Here is a 17771-nt window from a genome sequence, read left to right on the forward strand (position 1 = left end):
AAAAATCATAGGTATAAAATTTTGCCATTAATCTTCTAAAGTAAATATATATCATGATGAAAAATTGTTTATTTATAAACGTGAAAACAATAACATCAATTTCTAAACCATCTACAAATACACCATTTTTTTACTCAAATCCCCAATTGATATTTTTTTTTTCTTATCTAAATTTGTTTTTCTATTAAAAATAATTTTTAGAAACAAATCCATTATAAATTTCTAAAAAAGAACCGTCTTAGGAATAAAAAAAACATTTTAAACATTATTTACACTTTATACTTCAAAAGAAAAAACCATGAATTTTATTACTATTTAAAAATAAAAAGTAAGCTATTCATAGGAGTCAAAAAAAATTTTTTTTTCTTTTTATTTCTAAACAAAAAATATGATTTGGGTAAATCTATTTATTTTTTTCCTATCAATATTTATCTTTATATTTAATCTTTTACTATTAATTGCTATTGGTATATCTTCAAGACTACATTCATTGTCAAATTTATTGTCATGTAATTTATGGTTGGCAAATACTATAATTTCTGTTATATCAATTTTTCAATCATTATCAAATCCCTATGAAGGAATAACATTTTTACTTAAGAAAAATTTAAATAATAATACAGGAAAAAATTTTACTTCAATTAATATACGGGAAAATGAATATTTTGAAAATATGTATTCTTTTGAAGATATAGAAAGTATATTTTTTACTATTGCTGGACCACAAGTTTTAGCATCACTTTTTAATTCAACTATCTCAATGCTTTCATTATTAGGAATGGCTATTGTTCAAATATTTGGAAATAGGCAAAATTATCTTCCAAGGTAAATTAAAATTATATTAAATAATATATATATATTTTTTTGAAACTTTTTATAGATCAACATCTTTAAGGATTACTGTATCATTATGGTGTGTAATATTATTGATATTAATATCAAATTTTGCTTTAATTCAAATAACTAAATCAATAACATTATTATTTGCATTTCATATAGCATTATTATCAATATTTTTATTGATAAATTTATTACTTCATCCAATTAATTTATTTTTTTCATTAAAAGAATCTTCGGTAAGTATTTTAAATTCATGAAACCTTTTAATATATTTTTAGAATACTCAAACTTCAAGAGCAATAACAGAAACATTATGGCTTCTATTTCATTCAGTATCATTTATTATATTAGTAATAATGTTAATTTGGGATTCATCTCAAGATTTTAATGACAATAAAAATATACAGAAAATATATTTACAACAAGTTACATATAACATTCATTGTATAATCAATCCACTTATTGCAATAATAAGAGATCCAACATTGGCACATGGTGTACAAAAAATATTTTATAGAAAACGTCAAATTTCATCTAGAGAGTACCCTTCAATACTTACTACAATTGAAGATACCAATTCAAATAGTCCTTATTTTTCACAATGGGTATTTTCAGAACAATTAGTAGTCCGCCTTGACCGACCACCGCCACCATATATGACACCAACACAATCATTAGAGATTATGTATCAAGGATCAAATGAATCAAATGGACAATATGTATGAAATATTTAAAAAATAAACTACTTTTTTTTTGTCCATTTGTTATCAAAAAAAAAATATATATATATATTTGTACATATAATAGAAATGTATTAGTAACTATATAAAATTTAAATTTTCTAATAAAACTTACTTTTTTAATTAAGATTTTTCTTCGCCTCACATCAGGAGTACATTTTTTTTCATCTACATAGTGTGAATTTATAAAACTTCCTAGATTTTTATCATCATCCAGACAAATGTCTATTTTTTTTTTCTTAACATTAACATAATCATTATATGAATCATCTAATTTACAACATGATGTAACTGTTGAAGATGTTTTACAAATTGGTGGTTCAATAAGTATTCTATTAGCAGAAATACCTTTATCAGAAAAAAATTGTGAACATTTTTCTAAAAATATTTTACTAGTGTCGTATGATTTTATACTTCCTCTCATCCATGAAGGATATTGATTCTTATCCATCATTCCGAATCTTTGATCAAGAAGTAAAACAGCACCAAAATCATCTTTATGTCTAATGACTCTACCAATAGCTTGATTAACAGCTCTTATACCTTCTAATTTATACCATTCATCTGGTGATAAGACTAATGAATTTTTTTTTATATTATCACCTAGATAAATTTTTTTTAAGACAACTCTAGGTTCTCTTAATGGAGGAAAAGGAATACCAATAATTATTACACCTCTTGATTGAGAATCTTTAAAATCAATACCTTCAGACATTTTTCCTCTACAAACAGCAAATAAAATTGCTCCTTTACCACTTTCAATTGATGCACTAAATCGTGTTATTATCAATGGGACATCTGACTTATCTTTTGGTTCTACATAAAGATCTTTGTATCTTTCAAGTTCAATCCAAATAGTTCTACCACTTTTTAATTTTTTTTCTTTCCATGATTGTATTAGTAAATTCATTTGAGAATATGAAGGAAAAAAAACTAATATTCCTTGTGGTATAATTTTTGATGAGTTATAAATAATTGAACCTAACTCATGCATATATACCATATTACCACGATTTTTAAATGTTCCAAGTAATGGTTCTCCAGTACTTGTATTTTTTATAGCACCAGAAAATATTTGTGTACATTTTGCAGCATGTTCATTTTCAAGAGTTATAGGAAAATCACTAATAAATAATAAAAAAAATAATAGAACAAATAATAAAAAAAACTTACATTCCAATAGAATTAATATATTGATGTAATGGAGATAATGTTCCTGATGCTACAATTATAGAATGAACACCTCTAGATTGGATATATCTCATGGCATGCCCTGCTGAGAAACACCAATAATGAAATTCAACACATTTGTTTGATTTTGTTATATATAGTTTAAAAAGTGAGGAAGCAACTTTTTGGCAAGTTCTCATACTTGAAGTTGCCTCATCTTTTTCATAAGAATCTGCATAAATAGTTGAAACTAAGTTGGCAAATTCAAGTAATTTTTCTGAAGATGACAATCCAAATTCTCTTGCTAAAAATTGATTCTTAACAATAAATTGTCCCATCTTATCAACGAGTGATGAAATAGAACTTGCTGCAGCCTTTTCTATTCCTGCTTTTTGAAGAAGATCAATCATAAAACTACCTTCAAATAAATAACCATCGATATCTTGAACAGTTTTTGATACTGAATAATCAATTTTATCAATAACATTTTCAAAATTTTGTAATAAAAGTAATAACTGAGCACAATCATTTTTTTCAAATGGAAATTTTTTTTCAAGATTAGCTTCTCCAAAAGCCAAGTCTGTGTTATCCTTTATAATAAAAAAATTAAATAGATAGTTATAATACAAATAAACATACCATTTCATCTCTAACAGTTTCTTCAAGAGATAAATACAACTCCATTACTCCTTTACATTCTTTGAGGCACATACTTATATCTGTACTAGTAAAATTAATTGAACTACTTTCTTCACATATATTTTCTAAGTTATGAGCTTCATCAAAAATTATCACATTCCCAGCTAAATCTATTTTTTGAGCAGCACGAAGTTTTGGATCTAATATATAATTGTAAGGAAGTAATATCAAATCAGCTTTGGTAAAATCTTTTCTACTTTTGAAGAAAGGACAATGTTTTAAATGTTTTGCTTTTTTAACTAAATTATCAATATCTAAAATATCTCCATTATTTTCATATAACATTGAAAGCATATCTTCATCAGTTTCTAATGTTGTAAAATAATTACATTTTCTTGTTGAAACAAGATTTCTACACATCATTCCTTTAGCATGGGAACTTGTAATTTTCTTAACCTGTTCATTAACACATAATTGATCTCTTGAGGCAAGTAAAACTGTATTTACATGTTTATAAGCTGTTTTATTAAGTTCACTTATAACTTGTGTTAATTGTGAATGAGTTCTTGATGCGTAAATTATTTTTGGAAAAGTAATCATATCACCACTACCGCCATTATTACTATCATTAGATTTTCCCTCTAAAATAATAAAAATTTAATGTTACAAAATTTTAAAAACTCACTATTTCCAGAGACTGCAGCTTGCCTAACAATTTCAGGTGCCAATTTAACTTTCTCCGCCTGAAGCCATGCCAATGTTGAACATAACAATGATAAAGTTTTTCCCGTCCCAGTCGGTGATTCTAAAGCAGCATTTTGTTTATTTTTTAATGCAATCATAACTGATTTTATAAAAGCATTTTGACAAGAATAGGGGGTATATGGAAATGATACTGATATACCCTCAACATCAATTAAGGGCATTTTAATATAAAAAAAAGTATTTTACAAAATATTTTAAACTTATAAAATGCATCTAAATTCATGAATTTTCGTTTTAAGAAGTGATGTCTTTTTTGATCATACTTTAAAACATTGTTAGATAAAAATTTTTGATACAATTATAAAAAAAATTTTTGTTCTTAATGTTTAATAAATTGATTTATAAAATTATTAATTGAAAGAATGGTACAATAAAAAATTAAAATTAATAGATATTAGTAGTTTGGTGTTGTTTATTTTCTTAATTTCATCTTGATGATTTTTGGTAGATTGATATTTATTCTATCTCCAAAACAAATCATTAAAATTGGAAATATGACTAGTGAACTTAATAGACTATATAATGACATAATAATCATGAAAGCACCAATTTCAAAAAAAGCCTGAGTTTTTGACCATATGATTATGAATCCAACTATTACATTGGTAATTGTGGCACATAATATTGGTTCAATTATGTGTGATGTTAATTCTAAAATTTTATCTAATGCTGTAAAACAGATGATATGGTGGATTTCTTTGTAAGCTACTGCAGAATGAAGTGTATAATCAAATGACAATCCAATAGTTAAAACAATAATTGTAGTTTCAAGAACATTTATTTTCCATCCTAATTAATAAATAAAAGTTATATATCAAGAAATTTTAACTTACCAATCCATAAAACTGTAGAAATAGTTAATGTAATAACATTTGTAATACATATTAATGTTATAAATGTTAACATTAATTGACGTGTTATGAATCCAATAACAACTATAGATATTGTTAATGAAAAAGTTATTGAAATTAAAATATCACTAGATAGTGTATTGAAAAGATCATAAACTTTAGTCACTTCTGGTGATGAAAGAATTATTGGTTTTGGGAAGTCATCTTTATGTGGATAATTTAAGAATAACATTTCATCAAATAATTTTTGAATCTCTTTATATTGAATAGATAATTTGTATTTTGTTGGTCCAACTATATAATATGCAATTAGTTTCATTGATTTTTTCTCAAAAATTGGACCATCATCAAAAATTGTAGCAAAAATATCTTGGGGAAATTTGACACCTAAACGTTTTTGAGAAAATTCCAAAGAACATATACTAAAATTTGTATAATCAAAAATAGATGTTGTATTACTTTTACAGCAACTACTTTCGATAAATGAACAATTTTTATCATTAATATAATCTATATAATAATCAATCCATAATGTTTTCCCACCCAAACTATTTTGATAACGAATATCTGATTGATTTATGTAATGTACAATATCACTTAAGTGATATACTTTTTGAAATGTATTAATATTAAAATTTTCATCACTTTGTAAACTTCCAATATCATTAATATTATACTCACTGGCATCAGTTGTAGGTTTTAATCCAAATAATATATTAAATTGTTGCATTAATGTTGATGAATTTTCAAAATCAAAATAATCTTTTGAGTATTCATCAAACCATTCAAATGAGTGTGAACTTCTTAAAATTTGTAATGGATTATTTCTTGGTAATGTTATTCCTGGATAATATGTAAGTGATATAATTGTAAATAATAGTATAGAAATAAAAGAAAAAAGTATTATGAATCTTCCTTTTATTAAATAAGTATATAGTTTTTCCTTAATTTTAATTCCATTAAATTTTTTAGAAATTAACTTTAAAATACTTGTTCTTTTCTTTTTTGAGGAATGATTTATTATAATAATTGCTGCTGGTAGGGTAGAAATTACAAAAAAAAAATTAACCATAACTGTTAGACCAGCAAAAATACCAAAACATTTAACAACAACAATTGATGAAGAAATATTAGAAAAAAAGGCAATTGCTGTTGTGACAGAAGTTACAAACATTGAAATGGTTGAATTTCGAAAGGCAATTTTGATTGCCTCTTTACATATTTCTTGATACTCAAATTCTGTAATATTTCTTTCATTTATAGAAAGATTTACTGATCTACCCAAAAAACTAATTTTAGGTAAATTGTCTTGGGGTACTGGATGAAATGTATCAATTTTATTTCGTTTTAAAAGTTTCTATATATTAAAAATTTAAGAAAAAAAAGTTTTTTTTTCAAATCTTACCTTAAAAGCAATTTTATTGGCATAATTTAAGATAAATGTATCATCAGAACCAACTGCAGCTATAAGTATTACTACTAAAATATTTATAAAAGGAAAAAATGTTATCTTAAATATTTCAACATAAATAAAGAATGCTATACTTAATGAAAAAATTAAGTCTAACAAGACAACAAAAGTAAAAATAATTGATCCCGTATACAACCATATCATTAAGACGACCAAAAAAAATGATAATATTCCTAAATACATATCATTAAATAAATATATTTGAAAATAATAGTCTTTTGAAAGCATATTAACTCCCATTAATTGAATACCATTGTTACCATTAAAAATTTCTTTTAAATTATTTAATAATTCTTCAGAAAAATAATAATAATCTTTTGGATTACCAATAAATATAGGTATTATTGTGGCAATTTTTAATTTATAATCATCCTGATTATTAAGAATATTTTCATAATTATTTTCAATCATATAATTATTAAGTTGAGAAGCAACCACCGTCCTACAAACACTATTACTTTTATTTACAAAACATTCAGAGGTTTCTTCTTTTAGTTGAAGAATGTCTTCTTCACGTATTTGTTGACAGATATCTTCATTATTACCGGTAGCATTAATATTAATACAAAATGTATATAATGGTAAATTAAATGAATATGGAAGTTGTTGTTGAGGATAATCAATTATTTTATTACTTAATTGTTTATATTTTTTAATAATTTTGTTAACAATTTGATCAATATTACAAAGTTCTTGAAATGTTTTTTGCGTAAATAATTCATTATAAGAGGATATTTCAAATATTAATTTTGTAAACATATCTATTGATGTGTATGGAATTTGACTACCTAAAGCTAAATATTGAAAACATGGATTTTTGATGTCATTTATTGTTGTTCCCTGAAATGTACCGTAATCATCATAATTAATAGTAAATGTATCTGGTGTTGTTGTTGTGATGCCTTCCTCCTCCTCTCTTTTCATAATTTTATAAATATTATCAATTTCAGAAAAATTTCCCAAATCCCATTCATTTTCACTTGAACTTGACAAATCCCATAAATAATCATCAGTCGTCATCATTACACTAGATAAATAATTGATATCTCTTTTTTGTTTATGATTAAATATTAAGATATCTGAGATGGATGCTATTTTTGATTCAAGATTAATAAAAGCCAACCTATCATTTGCCAATTTTGTATTTCTACATTCAAATCCCTAATTAACAATTAATTATAACTATATTAAAAACATACTTCTCGTGGATTTATACTTATAGAATTATGATATTGAATAATAATATATAATGTTAAGGTAATTGGAATAACAGTAAATATAAATAAAACTATATATGAATATTTTAAAAGAAAATTAATATAGCTAAAAAAAATAAATAAGATATATAAATAAAAAAAATAAAAACATACCAATCAATTGTATTATCAATACAATTAAAAAATTTTCGTTTTATATTTATTAAAAATTTCATTATAAAAATTATAACTAATCAAGATACTTTAAAATGTGAATATTTTCTACATTTTATTTCTTATGAGTAACAATTTGTTTGATCATGTAATTTAGTTTATTATTGGTAAACATATTAATATTCTTATATAGCATATTAAATCATTTGTATATTAACAATATAAAAAAAATATATTATTTTAAGATAAACAATTTATTATATTATCATATTGTTAAGGAAGGTTATATACAATTGAATTGTTATATAAAATGACCAATACAATTTTAAAGTGACTCAAATGTTATATAATTTTAATGTTATTTGTATAGTTTAATATATGACTAAAGTATAAAAATTTATTAATATAATTATATTTTATTTTTTATTAATATTGATTGTTTATTTGTTGCTTCTTGACGTAAGAAATCACAAACTTTGTATAATGGATTTTTATCTATAATAAATATTATATATAATAATAATAATAATTTATATATTATATTAAAACTAACATTTCAAATACCAAAAATCAAGCTTATCAACAATTTTTTGTAAACCTATTTCATTTACCGCCCACATTACTGGTCCACCAGTATGTAATGGCCATCCCAAACCAAAAATTCTATAAATATCAAATATCAATAAAATATATCTAAATATAAACCTAACTTTATCAAATCTACATGTGATGAACATGAAACAATACCTTCTTCTAAACATTTAAATATTTCATTAATATATGGAAAGAGAACAAATTCAATAATATCCTAAAAATTTTTAAATATAATATGTGTGAAAGTATATATGTCAAAATAATGATATCAAAAAATTATATATATATATTATTACCTTATCATTTACCAATCCAATTTCTTTAAGATTTTTTTTTTTTAAAATATCAATTTTACCTTCAACCTCTTTATTATTTATTTTTTTTCCATTATTATCATATAAATAATATCCACGTCCTGTTTTTCTTCCATAGTCTCCTTTTTTAATGAGCCATTCTTCTAATTCATTAAGCTTAAAATTTTGTTCCTTAAAAACATTACTCATAACATCAAGACCTGAAAATATTTAATTAATAATTTTTACCTTAATTATCAATATTTTTAAATTTAAAAAATAAGTTGAAAAATATTATTATATTTAAAAGATCTTCATTAGTATTTTTCTTTTCATTCTTTTTTTAAATTAAAAATTATGTTTTGGATAAAAACAATATCTTTTATATTATTGAAATTAGTTTTTATTTTTTTTTTTTAATATTATCATATTTTTTCTTACCATTCATATCACACATTGTTAATGGTCCTATTAAAAATCCAAACTTTTTAAAAATTTCATCAATTTTTGAAGGATAAAGGCCATAAGTATTAATGAGTTCAGAAACAATTCCTATATAAACAAATAGTAGGCGGTTAAAAAGAAATCCTGGACATGTCTTAACCAATATTGCATACTAAAAAGAATAAAATAATTTATCATTCACTTAATTTTTTATTAACCTTTTATATTAATAAAAATATATATATATATAAATATATCATAAAAAAAATAATAAAAAGAATAATAAAAAAGAAAAAATTATTTAAACAATTTTTAATTAACTAACCTTCTTCATTTGTCTTGAAATTTCAAATCCAACTGTAACACTGACTCCTTTTGTTGTCTTTCCATATACAATTTCAATTATTTTTACAACATGAGGAGGATTAAAAAAATGAATACCAATGAAATTAAATGGTTTTATACTATTTGCTAACTATAAAAATTTTTTTTTATTATAATTTTATTACTTTTATTATATATTTTACCTCATCAATGTCCAGAGATGATGTATTTGATCCAACAATACAATTTTTTTTAAGTATAGGTTTTAATTTTTCAAATAATTTTTTTTTTAATTCCATATTTTCAAATACCGCCTCAATAACCTAATAAAAATTAAATTAAATTATTTTTTTAAATTTATATTTATATATATAAAATATATATATATATATATATATATATATATATATATATATACGTACCAAGTCCGCCTCTGAAATTAATTTAAAGTCTACTGTATATGATATATTTTTAAATATTTTTTTCAAATTATTGTCATTATATCTTTTTAATTCTTTTTCACGATTTAATAATATTTTTATTCTTTCCTGAGCTTTATGAAGCATCTAAAATTGAAGTTAATTATAATATATTTTTTTTTTCTTACATCATTGTTTGTTTCAAGGAGGATTACTTTATAATTGGCATTGGCTAAGGCAATTGCAATTCCTGCTCCCATTGTTCCACCACCAATGACAGCTATTATATTAATTGTAGGAATTTCTCCATCTACATTTTGAAAAGTTTCTCCGGTTGTAGGTAATCTCCATCTAGTGGAAGTATTTATTCCATCCATTATATGATTTTTAACTTCCATTTTTAAGTTATTCATTTTGTAAATAAAATAAGTTGACTGTAGAAATATGTAGAAAAAGTATTTATTTTATGAATATTTAGATAGATTTACAACTTTCTTATACTCGATAATTAATATTATTCCAAATCAAAAAACTTGATAATAGTTATGATACTAATTATGACACTACATACTACAATTTTGATACATATATGTCAAAGTGATTACTTTATTTTCTTGAAAAAACAATTTATTTCAAATGATGATAAAAGAAAGGTTTGTAAAAACTTTGAAATTCATAAGAAAATTATTTTATTTAAACAATAATAAAGCAATTTTTTTTAAAAAAAATAAATTTTCATCATTGATATGAATTTATTTACACATGAATTTTTTTTTAATTAAAACAATTTTTAAAAAAAAAATTTATATCTATTTGTTTTTAGTTAATAAAACGTCATGGCCAAGGTTATTTTTATCCTAACAGTACTTATAATCATGATGAATACAACAATTTCCTGGATATCACCAATAAAAGTAACATTGGATGATGAAATGATAAGACAATTCCTCAATAATTTGAATAATCCTTCCTCATTTCATCCGTTAGTTTCTTTTTTTACCCAATAAATTTATAAAAAATTCATTTTTAGGAGATCAATAAAAAGGGGTTGTTATATTAATGCAGGATTAGCACATGGATGTGACTTGGCAAACATGATGCAAGATAAATTTGACTACAATAAATTTCAAAGCTTTGCCGGACCAGGAAAATAAGAAATAAACCAGTTCTAGAGAAGAGAATATCATTTCAAAAAAAAAAACAGTCAAAAATATTACTTTAAAATTATGTAATAATTATTTAGAAAAATGATCTCACTTTCTTAATTTATCCTATAGTATATCATTGTTTAAAAGGGACAATATTTTGAAGCACTTTTAATTGTGATCTTATAAGTGACCAAATATATTAATAAATTCAATTAATTTTATTATTAAAATTTCATTTTATTTTCCTCCCAAAGGAAATATATTATTCAATTTCAAATAATTATTTCTCATTATGATTGAAATGTAATTTTGGAAGACTGTCAGTGTTTTACACAAGTACATAATATCTATGATTATACAAGAATTATTTTTATCATAATTTAGATTGACTCTTATATATTATTTTACAATTTCTATTTTAATTTTTTTTTTCTACTCTTTTCTTTTTAACACTTTTTTTTTATATCTGTCAATTATCAATTTGTAAAAGATTTTTAACCAATTAAAATTATTGATTTTTAATGAAGTTATTTAAAGTTTATGACTTTTTATACATACTAATAATCTGTTGTTTTAGAGATAAAAGAAATTGATAAGCATAAGGGTGGTCAATGTCATCATTTAAATTTTCTCAATTGGCTAATAAGGTTGTCCCTACTTCTGAGTTAGTTTTAGAGGTAAGTCTAAAACCAATAAATTACATTTTATTAAAGTTACAAATATTCATTCAATTTACAAAATTTGAATTAAAAAATGTTTAAATTATTCATACTATTTAAAAGTGAAAATGAATTAACCAATAACTTAGTTAGCAAAAGATTATATAATCTATAGACATTTATTTAATATTTTATACATTTTAAATAAATAAAAAAAAAACACACGATTTATTCATTTTAAAATTAGATTATAAATATTTAAAACATTTATATTGGTAATTCAAATGTACGTTAATATTTTTTTCTTACTTTTTGATTTTAGAAAAAAAAACCATAAAATCATAAATATTAGTTATGTGGAAAAAAAGTTGTACTATAAAATGCTAGATTTTCCTTTTTATTTAATTTACTTTTGACTACATAACTTTCTTTTTCAAAATAAATTATTATCATAATTGACAATAGTAGTAATATTTTTTATTGTAGTACCTAATATTCTTATTGAAATTTTTTATATTGGTAACTAACTATTGTTTATAAATAAAAAATTTACCAGTTGATTCTTTAAGTAGTTTTTTAAATTTAATTTTTAATAACTTTATCATAAAACATATTATAATTTAAGGTGATATTATTTACCTTTTTTTTTCTTGTAAATAGTATTTTGTATATAAATATAAGTTTTAACAAATTTAAATGTAAATTGTTTATTATCTTTTTAAAGTTGAAAAAAAAATGTTTAATGTTTTGACTTTAATAAAATCAGTATAAATCTGATTAAATCTTCAGGCAAGAATAATTTTATCTTTGTTTTGCTTACAATTTATTAAATTATATTTTTCAAATTTTCAAAATTACGGATAGTAATTTTATGAACAAAATTTTATACTTTAAAAATAATAACAATATAACAAGAAAAATGTCTAAGAGTCAAAAAAAACTTTTTTAAAGTATTTAAGAATAGTGGTTAAACGTATTAATTTGTAGAATAATTTTAAATTGTGTTTTATGTATTAAAACATTTGTAAAACTTTTCGTTGCAAAACACTAGAACATTATATGTCTTTTCACAATACCAATAAAATTTCCTACAAAGATTTGGTTTACTTTTTAGCATATACGTTCACATTACAAAAACAATATATGTTTATGTTTTATATATTATAAAAATAGTTTATCTTAAAATAACCAATTATAGTATTTAAGTATTGTGTAAAAACTTTTTTATAGGTAGCAAAAACCAAATCTACTTCTGCTTTTTCATCAACTATTTTATACGAAAAAGACGTTGACGCCATGGCTAATCGTGTACTTCCTCGCATTATGCAATCAAGAACTATTACAGGAGTTCCTAAGAACATTGGAGAAAGACCACCAACACTTGAAGAGTTTGATCCTCTTAATCCAGGAAAATGGCAAATAGGAGTTGGTGGAAAAATTCTACCAAGACTTCCAGAAGGAACTCGTGTTGGTAAATTAGTTATGGGAAAGTATGGTTTGTATAGTCCAGCATCTCGTAAAAGTGCCGAAGCTTATTCCGTAAGTTCATAAAAAAAGAATGTTATTTACTATTAATTTAGGCTGGTCTTGATGCCGGAAAAATGTCTGAACATGCAACTCCACGTGATGAAAGATATTCTCGGATTATTATGGTTTTAAGTATTATTTGTGGCTTTATCTCTATTTGGAATGCTGCTACACTTATTAGAGGAAAACCACTTCCACCATATCAAGATCATAAAGCTCCAGGCTCAAACTAGGATATTTTTTTTTCAAAATACGTATTCGTTTAGATAAAAAAATAAATGTTTTTTTACTTAATGTTTATGTCATTTAAATTAATAGATTTAAATGAGTTAAAATCTCAATATTATATTTATTAAAGTTTATTTTGTACTTTTATACTAAATATAATTTCAGTATGTCAATTATTGAGGCTGAGAAAAATGATGATGTATCTACTCCTGCTGAATTAGGAATTGAAGCTGATATTGTTGATAGTGATTATAAACTTGGAAATGATTATGTTGTAAATCACCACATATCTTTTGAATATTCTTTACTCGTTAGAAAACCAATCGATGGTTTATATATAATTCCTAGTGCAAATGATCCTTTTTTGTGGTTTGGTATAATTGTTATTAGATGTGGTGTTTATACGGGGGGAATTTTTCGGTTTCGTTTTTATATACCAAAAGATTTTCCTAATACTAAAAGTGTACCAAAAATACAATTTGAATTAAATATTTTTCATCCTTGTATATATCAAAAGACAAATATTGTTAATTTACAGCGATTTTTTCCAGATGGTTTTAAAGCAAATAGGCATCGTCTTTATCATGTTTTAAATTATCTTCAAAAGATGTTTTTCATGCTTGATGTTGATATTCCAACTGCTGCAAATCCAGAAGCAGCTATACTTTGGCAATCTGATAAACAACAGTTTAAAAAATTAACTTCTGAAATTGTACGACATTGTCGAGCTATTGTGTATGATCCTCCTAATGAGGATGATCCAAATGCTATTCAATTTGTACCATGGAATGAAGAGATATATGGTCCTATTAGAAAATTAATGTTTAAAACACTAAGTAAAAATCATTTTTCATCTAAAGATCAAGCAAGTTTGTCTGCAATTTTACTTCAGCACTCAATTGGTGGTTCGGTACCAATACATTTACCAAAAATGAGACCAAATAAAGGTTTCTCATGGATTAATACAGAAACTATGAGATCACTTACAGATTTATCTTTATCATAATTATATTTAAAAAATATTTTTTTATTTATTTTAGAAAAAATATAAAAATATGGAGAAATAATATTAGGTGAAAATTTGTTTCATTTTTATTTTTTAAATTTGTTATTGGTGTTGACATTTCAATTGGATAAAAAGTTGCTAGTGTTGATTTATTAATATCAAGATCATCCTGGTTCATATTACAAAATGGTTGACTACAACAACAAGATTTTAATAATAAATCCATATTATTACATTTATTTTCCAAATTATGTGTTAAACAAAAATATTCTGGATCACAAAAATAAACCATTCCAACATCACCTAATGTTGTATTAGCACAACTACCTGTACAATTCATTTTAATAACTAATCCTTGACTATTATATAAATAATATAATGGACTTATTATGTCATCATATATTAAATTTTGATAAATATTATTTATAACAATGTTATTATTATTTTGTGTTGAAACTATTATTACTGGAATAATATGTTGTAAAAATAAATAAAAGTTCCCTAACTTTGTCCTATGATCAAATTTAGATAACGTCATTATAATATATTCCTTGAATTTCGTTAGAAGTCTATTCAAATTTGAATAACTTTGTAATTGTATTCTTTCATACAAGTCAATGCCTACATAACATTCAATTGTCTTTGGTGGTGGCATATTTGAGGGTATTGGACTTTCTGTAAAGAAACTTGGTGACTGTGACACAGCTTTTCCCATTATCCAATTTTTAACATTACAATAATTTTTATTTGAACAACAACACATAGAAATATCTATTTTTATTTTAATTAAATAATTTTTCTATCCTTACCGAGCCATTGTAATTTACATTCATTATCAATTTCAATTGTTGCACAGACATCAAATGGATCACAGGTAAAGATAGTTGCTACTGTATTATGTATTGCTAATGTTACATTTGAACACATACCACTACAAGGCATAATAGCACCAGTTATATCCTGAGCATGAGACCCTAATGCTACACCAATAAAACATTCCAATGAATTGGTAGTTAGAAAAAACATATTTAAAAATAGAAAAAATAATAATAACATCCTTCAAAATATCTAATTATTTATTGATAAAAAAAAATATAAAAATTAATCCTAATGAGGATTTTTTAAAAACAATAATTATATTCTTTTATTAGTTGTATAATTCTCTATCAATTACTAATAAATATAAAATTGATATTTTAATGATATATAATCAATCATACTGATAAACTATACACTTTGATAACTCAATAATTATATTATCATAATTTTTCATTGGGCACCTATAAATACTATATAATTTTTTTTTTCCAATGCCTATAATTAACTACTTTGGTCAATACTAAATATAAAATTGATAATAACTAGAAAAATATTTTAAATAAATCTAATGATAATTTTATTAAATATATAAAAATAAAAAAAAAGTACTTTAAAATATTATATTTTAAATATTAATGTAGTTATGGTAGATTATTACTATAAAAAATTAAAATTATTAATTATTCTAATGTATATAAAAAAATTATTTAATAATATCAATAATCTATAAGAGTGTAATTATTATATTAATTCAATATCATTGTTAAAGTTTTCTTACTTTTGTTTTTTATAATATTATTTTAGGAAACATATTATTTTGACTATTCTTTTTTTTTTTTTTTATTTTCAATTATAATCATCACCAAATATAAAGAAATTTTTTAATTTTATTTAGTTGTCAAATAAAAAATAGTTAAACAATAAGTTTTTTTTTTAATAATAATATCCAAAACAATAATAATATATAATATTGTCTTTTTACAAAAAATTTGTCAATTTCTATATTTCATTGTCATTACCTTCAACAATATATTACTAGAAATATTTATTATTTTTTAATAACTATAAAAAAAGTTTATATAATTAATCAAGGTTTTTTTTTTTTACTTAATACTATCTTTTAAAATACGATATAACTTTTATTTTTTAAAATATTGCCTTTAAAATGTGTCGTTCAATTAAGTATAAAAAAATAACTTATTTTTTTATTTCTACTTTACTACTAAATAAATTACAAGAGTATAGTAGTAAAAAATCGAATTTAAAGATTTTAAAATATCATTTATTATTCATTACTTAAAAAAAACTACTTTATAGTATATTTTCTATAATGTTGTTATATACCTTTTATACATGATACAATAAATTTTATCCTAAAATTATGATAGAAAATATATCTTTTTTTTTTTTTTATCTATAAAACAATATTTATATTTGAATATTAATAATATAGAAGAAGACATATTTTATTTTAAGTTAAAAATTATGACTGTATGATAATAGAAAAAATTCTATGATATATTTTTTTTGTTAAAGATAATAAATTATATCGTTTGCCAGATGTTAAGAATATTTAAATTGCTTACAATTTTAAAGAATAACTTTTTTTTTTTTTTAAATTTAGATTCCTCTAACTGTTATTTTGGATGTTGTAATAATTTCTTTAATTTTTTTTTTGTAAAGATAAAAAGGACAAGTCTTTTGTCAATTATTAAAATTTTCAAAAACATGCGTTTCTTTAACAAACATTTGTAAGAAAAATTTTAAGAATAATTCTTTGTAATAATTTTTTTCTATCTTAAGTTGTAATTTATATGATTAAAAATAGTGTTTAATTATTTACTCGAAACAAATTTAATATATACAACATGCAAGTTTGAGAACTGTGATAAGGAAGTTGATATAAGAGTATGAAAATTTTAAATTTTTTTCAAATTTATATTGAAATTTAACGACAAATGTTGATAAATTAAAATTTCTTTCTCATAATATTAAAAGTATATAAAAATTTTATAACTACTTTATATATATTTATATTTTTTTTTATACATATTTTAAAAATATATTAATTATAAAATAATTTAGAAAAAATGCTTTTATTTTATTATTTACAATTTTTATTTTAGAAATAATATATTATTTTGAATATGAAAATCGTAGTATATAAGTAATTCATTGTATAATTTTTAAAAAGGCAAAAAATGTTCATTAATATAATGAAGAAATACATAAAGATAACTTTATTATTATTCTTAATAACCTTTTTAATATATATTAAACAACATTAGTAATATTATATTTATTATTTCTCACATAAACTTCATAATATTATAAATTTGGTTATGAAGTGCAATTATTCATTTAATGTTAACTTTAACGCATATCTTTTTTTTGTGATAAATATTGTATAAGTTTTTTTTTTCTTTTTGACTTATTGGTACTACTTGTTAAAAACAATTGAAAT

General features: G+C 22.1%; 8 protein-coding genes across 8 annotated transcripts; 4 read left to right on the forward strand and 4 right to left on the reverse strand.

Moving 5' to 3' along the window:
* Window positions 1-673: 673 nt before the first annotated feature.
* On the forward strand, window positions 674-1565 carry SRAE_1000201100 (Hypothetical protein; the record flags this gene model as incomplete). The annotated part of the gene is made up of 3 exons (XM_024649037.1): window positions 674-825; window positions 881-1076; window positions 1119-1565. The coding sequence occupies 3 exons, from the start codon at window positions 674-676 to the stop codon at window positions 1563-1565; spliced, it is 795 nt and encodes a 264-aa protein (XP_024502954.1).
* A 224-nt stretch (window positions 1566-1789) lies between these two features.
* Window positions 1790-4315, reverse strand: SRAE_1000201200 (Fanconi anemia group J protein; the record flags this gene model as incomplete). The annotated part of the gene is made up of 5 exons (XM_024649038.1): window positions 1790-1818; window positions 1929-2704; window positions 2754-3340; window positions 3390-4030; window positions 4075-4315. 5 exons carry the CDS (start codon window positions 4313-4315, stop codon window positions 1790-1792), a joined length of 2274 nt encoding a protein of 757 aa, XP_024502955.1.
* Window positions 4316-4566: 251 nt separating this feature from the next.
* On the reverse strand, window positions 4567-7908 carry SRAE_1000201300 (Protein dispatched; the record flags this gene model as incomplete). The annotated part of the gene is made up of 6 exons (XM_024649039.1): window positions 4567-4943; window positions 4988-5848; window positions 6089-6362; window positions 6411-7637; window positions 7676-7799; window positions 7847-7908. The coding sequence occupies 6 exons, from the start codon at window positions 7906-7908 to the stop codon at window positions 4567-4569; spliced, it is 2925 nt and encodes a 974-aa protein (XP_024502956.1).
* A 347-nt stretch (window positions 7909-8255) lies between these two features.
* Window positions 8256-10318, reverse strand: SRAE_1000201400 (3-hydroxyacyl-CoA dehydrogenase, C-terminal domain and 3-hydroxyacyl-CoA dehydrogenase, NAD binding domain and 6-phosphogluconate dehydrogenase, C-terminal-like domain and Dehydrogenase, multihelical domain and NAD(P)-binding domain-containing protein; the record flags this gene model as incomplete). The annotated part of the gene is made up of 9 exons (XM_024649040.1): window positions 8256-8341; window positions 8400-8509; window positions 8557-8654; window positions 8737-8954; window positions 9175-9349; window positions 9503-9652; window positions 9705-9824; window positions 9924-10067; window positions 10109-10318. 9 exons carry the CDS (start codon window positions 10316-10318, stop codon window positions 8256-8258), a joined length of 1311 nt encoding a protein of 436 aa, XP_024502957.1.
* Window positions 10319-10795: 477 nt separating this feature from the next.
* On the forward strand, window positions 10796-11074 carry SRAE_1000201500 (Hypothetical protein; the record flags this gene model as incomplete). The annotated part of the gene is made up of 2 exons (XM_024649042.1): window positions 10796-10902; window positions 10951-11074. 2 exons carry the CDS (start codon window positions 10796-10798, stop codon window positions 11072-11074), a joined length of 231 nt encoding a protein of 76 aa, XP_024502958.1.
* A 605-nt stretch (window positions 11075-11679) lies between these two features.
* Window positions 11680-13487, forward strand: SRAE_1000201600 (Hypothetical protein; the record flags this gene model as incomplete). The annotated part of the gene is made up of 3 exons (XM_024649043.1): window positions 11680-11745; window positions 12958-13266; window positions 13308-13487. The coding sequence occupies 3 exons, from the start codon at window positions 11680-11682 to the stop codon at window positions 13485-13487; spliced, it is 555 nt and encodes a 184-aa protein (XP_024502959.1).
* A 161-nt stretch (window positions 13488-13648) lies between these two features.
* Window positions 13649-14488, forward strand: SRAE_1000201700 (AKT-interacting protein; the record flags this gene model as incomplete). The annotated part of the gene is made up of 1 exon (XM_024649044.1): window positions 13649-14488. The coding sequence occupies one exon, from the start codon at window positions 13649-13651 to the stop codon at window positions 14486-14488; it is 840 nt and encodes a 279-aa protein (XP_024502960.1).
* Window positions 14489-14662: 174 nt separating this feature from the next.
* On the reverse strand, window positions 14663-15514 carry SRAE_1000201800 (ET repeat-containing protein; the record flags this gene model as incomplete). Its single annotated transcript, XM_024649045.1, has 4 exons — window positions 14663-14682; window positions 14723-14847; window positions 14995-15259; window positions 15298-15514. 4 exons carry the CDS (start codon window positions 15512-15514, stop codon window positions 14663-14665), a joined length of 627 nt encoding a protein of 208 aa, XP_024502961.1.
* Window positions 15515-17771: the final 2257 nt, after the last annotated feature.

This window comes from Strongyloides ratti (assembly GCF_001040885.1).
Source record: "Strongyloides ratti genome assembly S_ratti_ED321, chromosome : 1".
NCBI classification, from domain to species: Eukaryota; Metazoa; Nematoda; class Chromadorea; order Rhabditida; family Strongyloididae; genus Strongyloides; species Strongyloides ratti.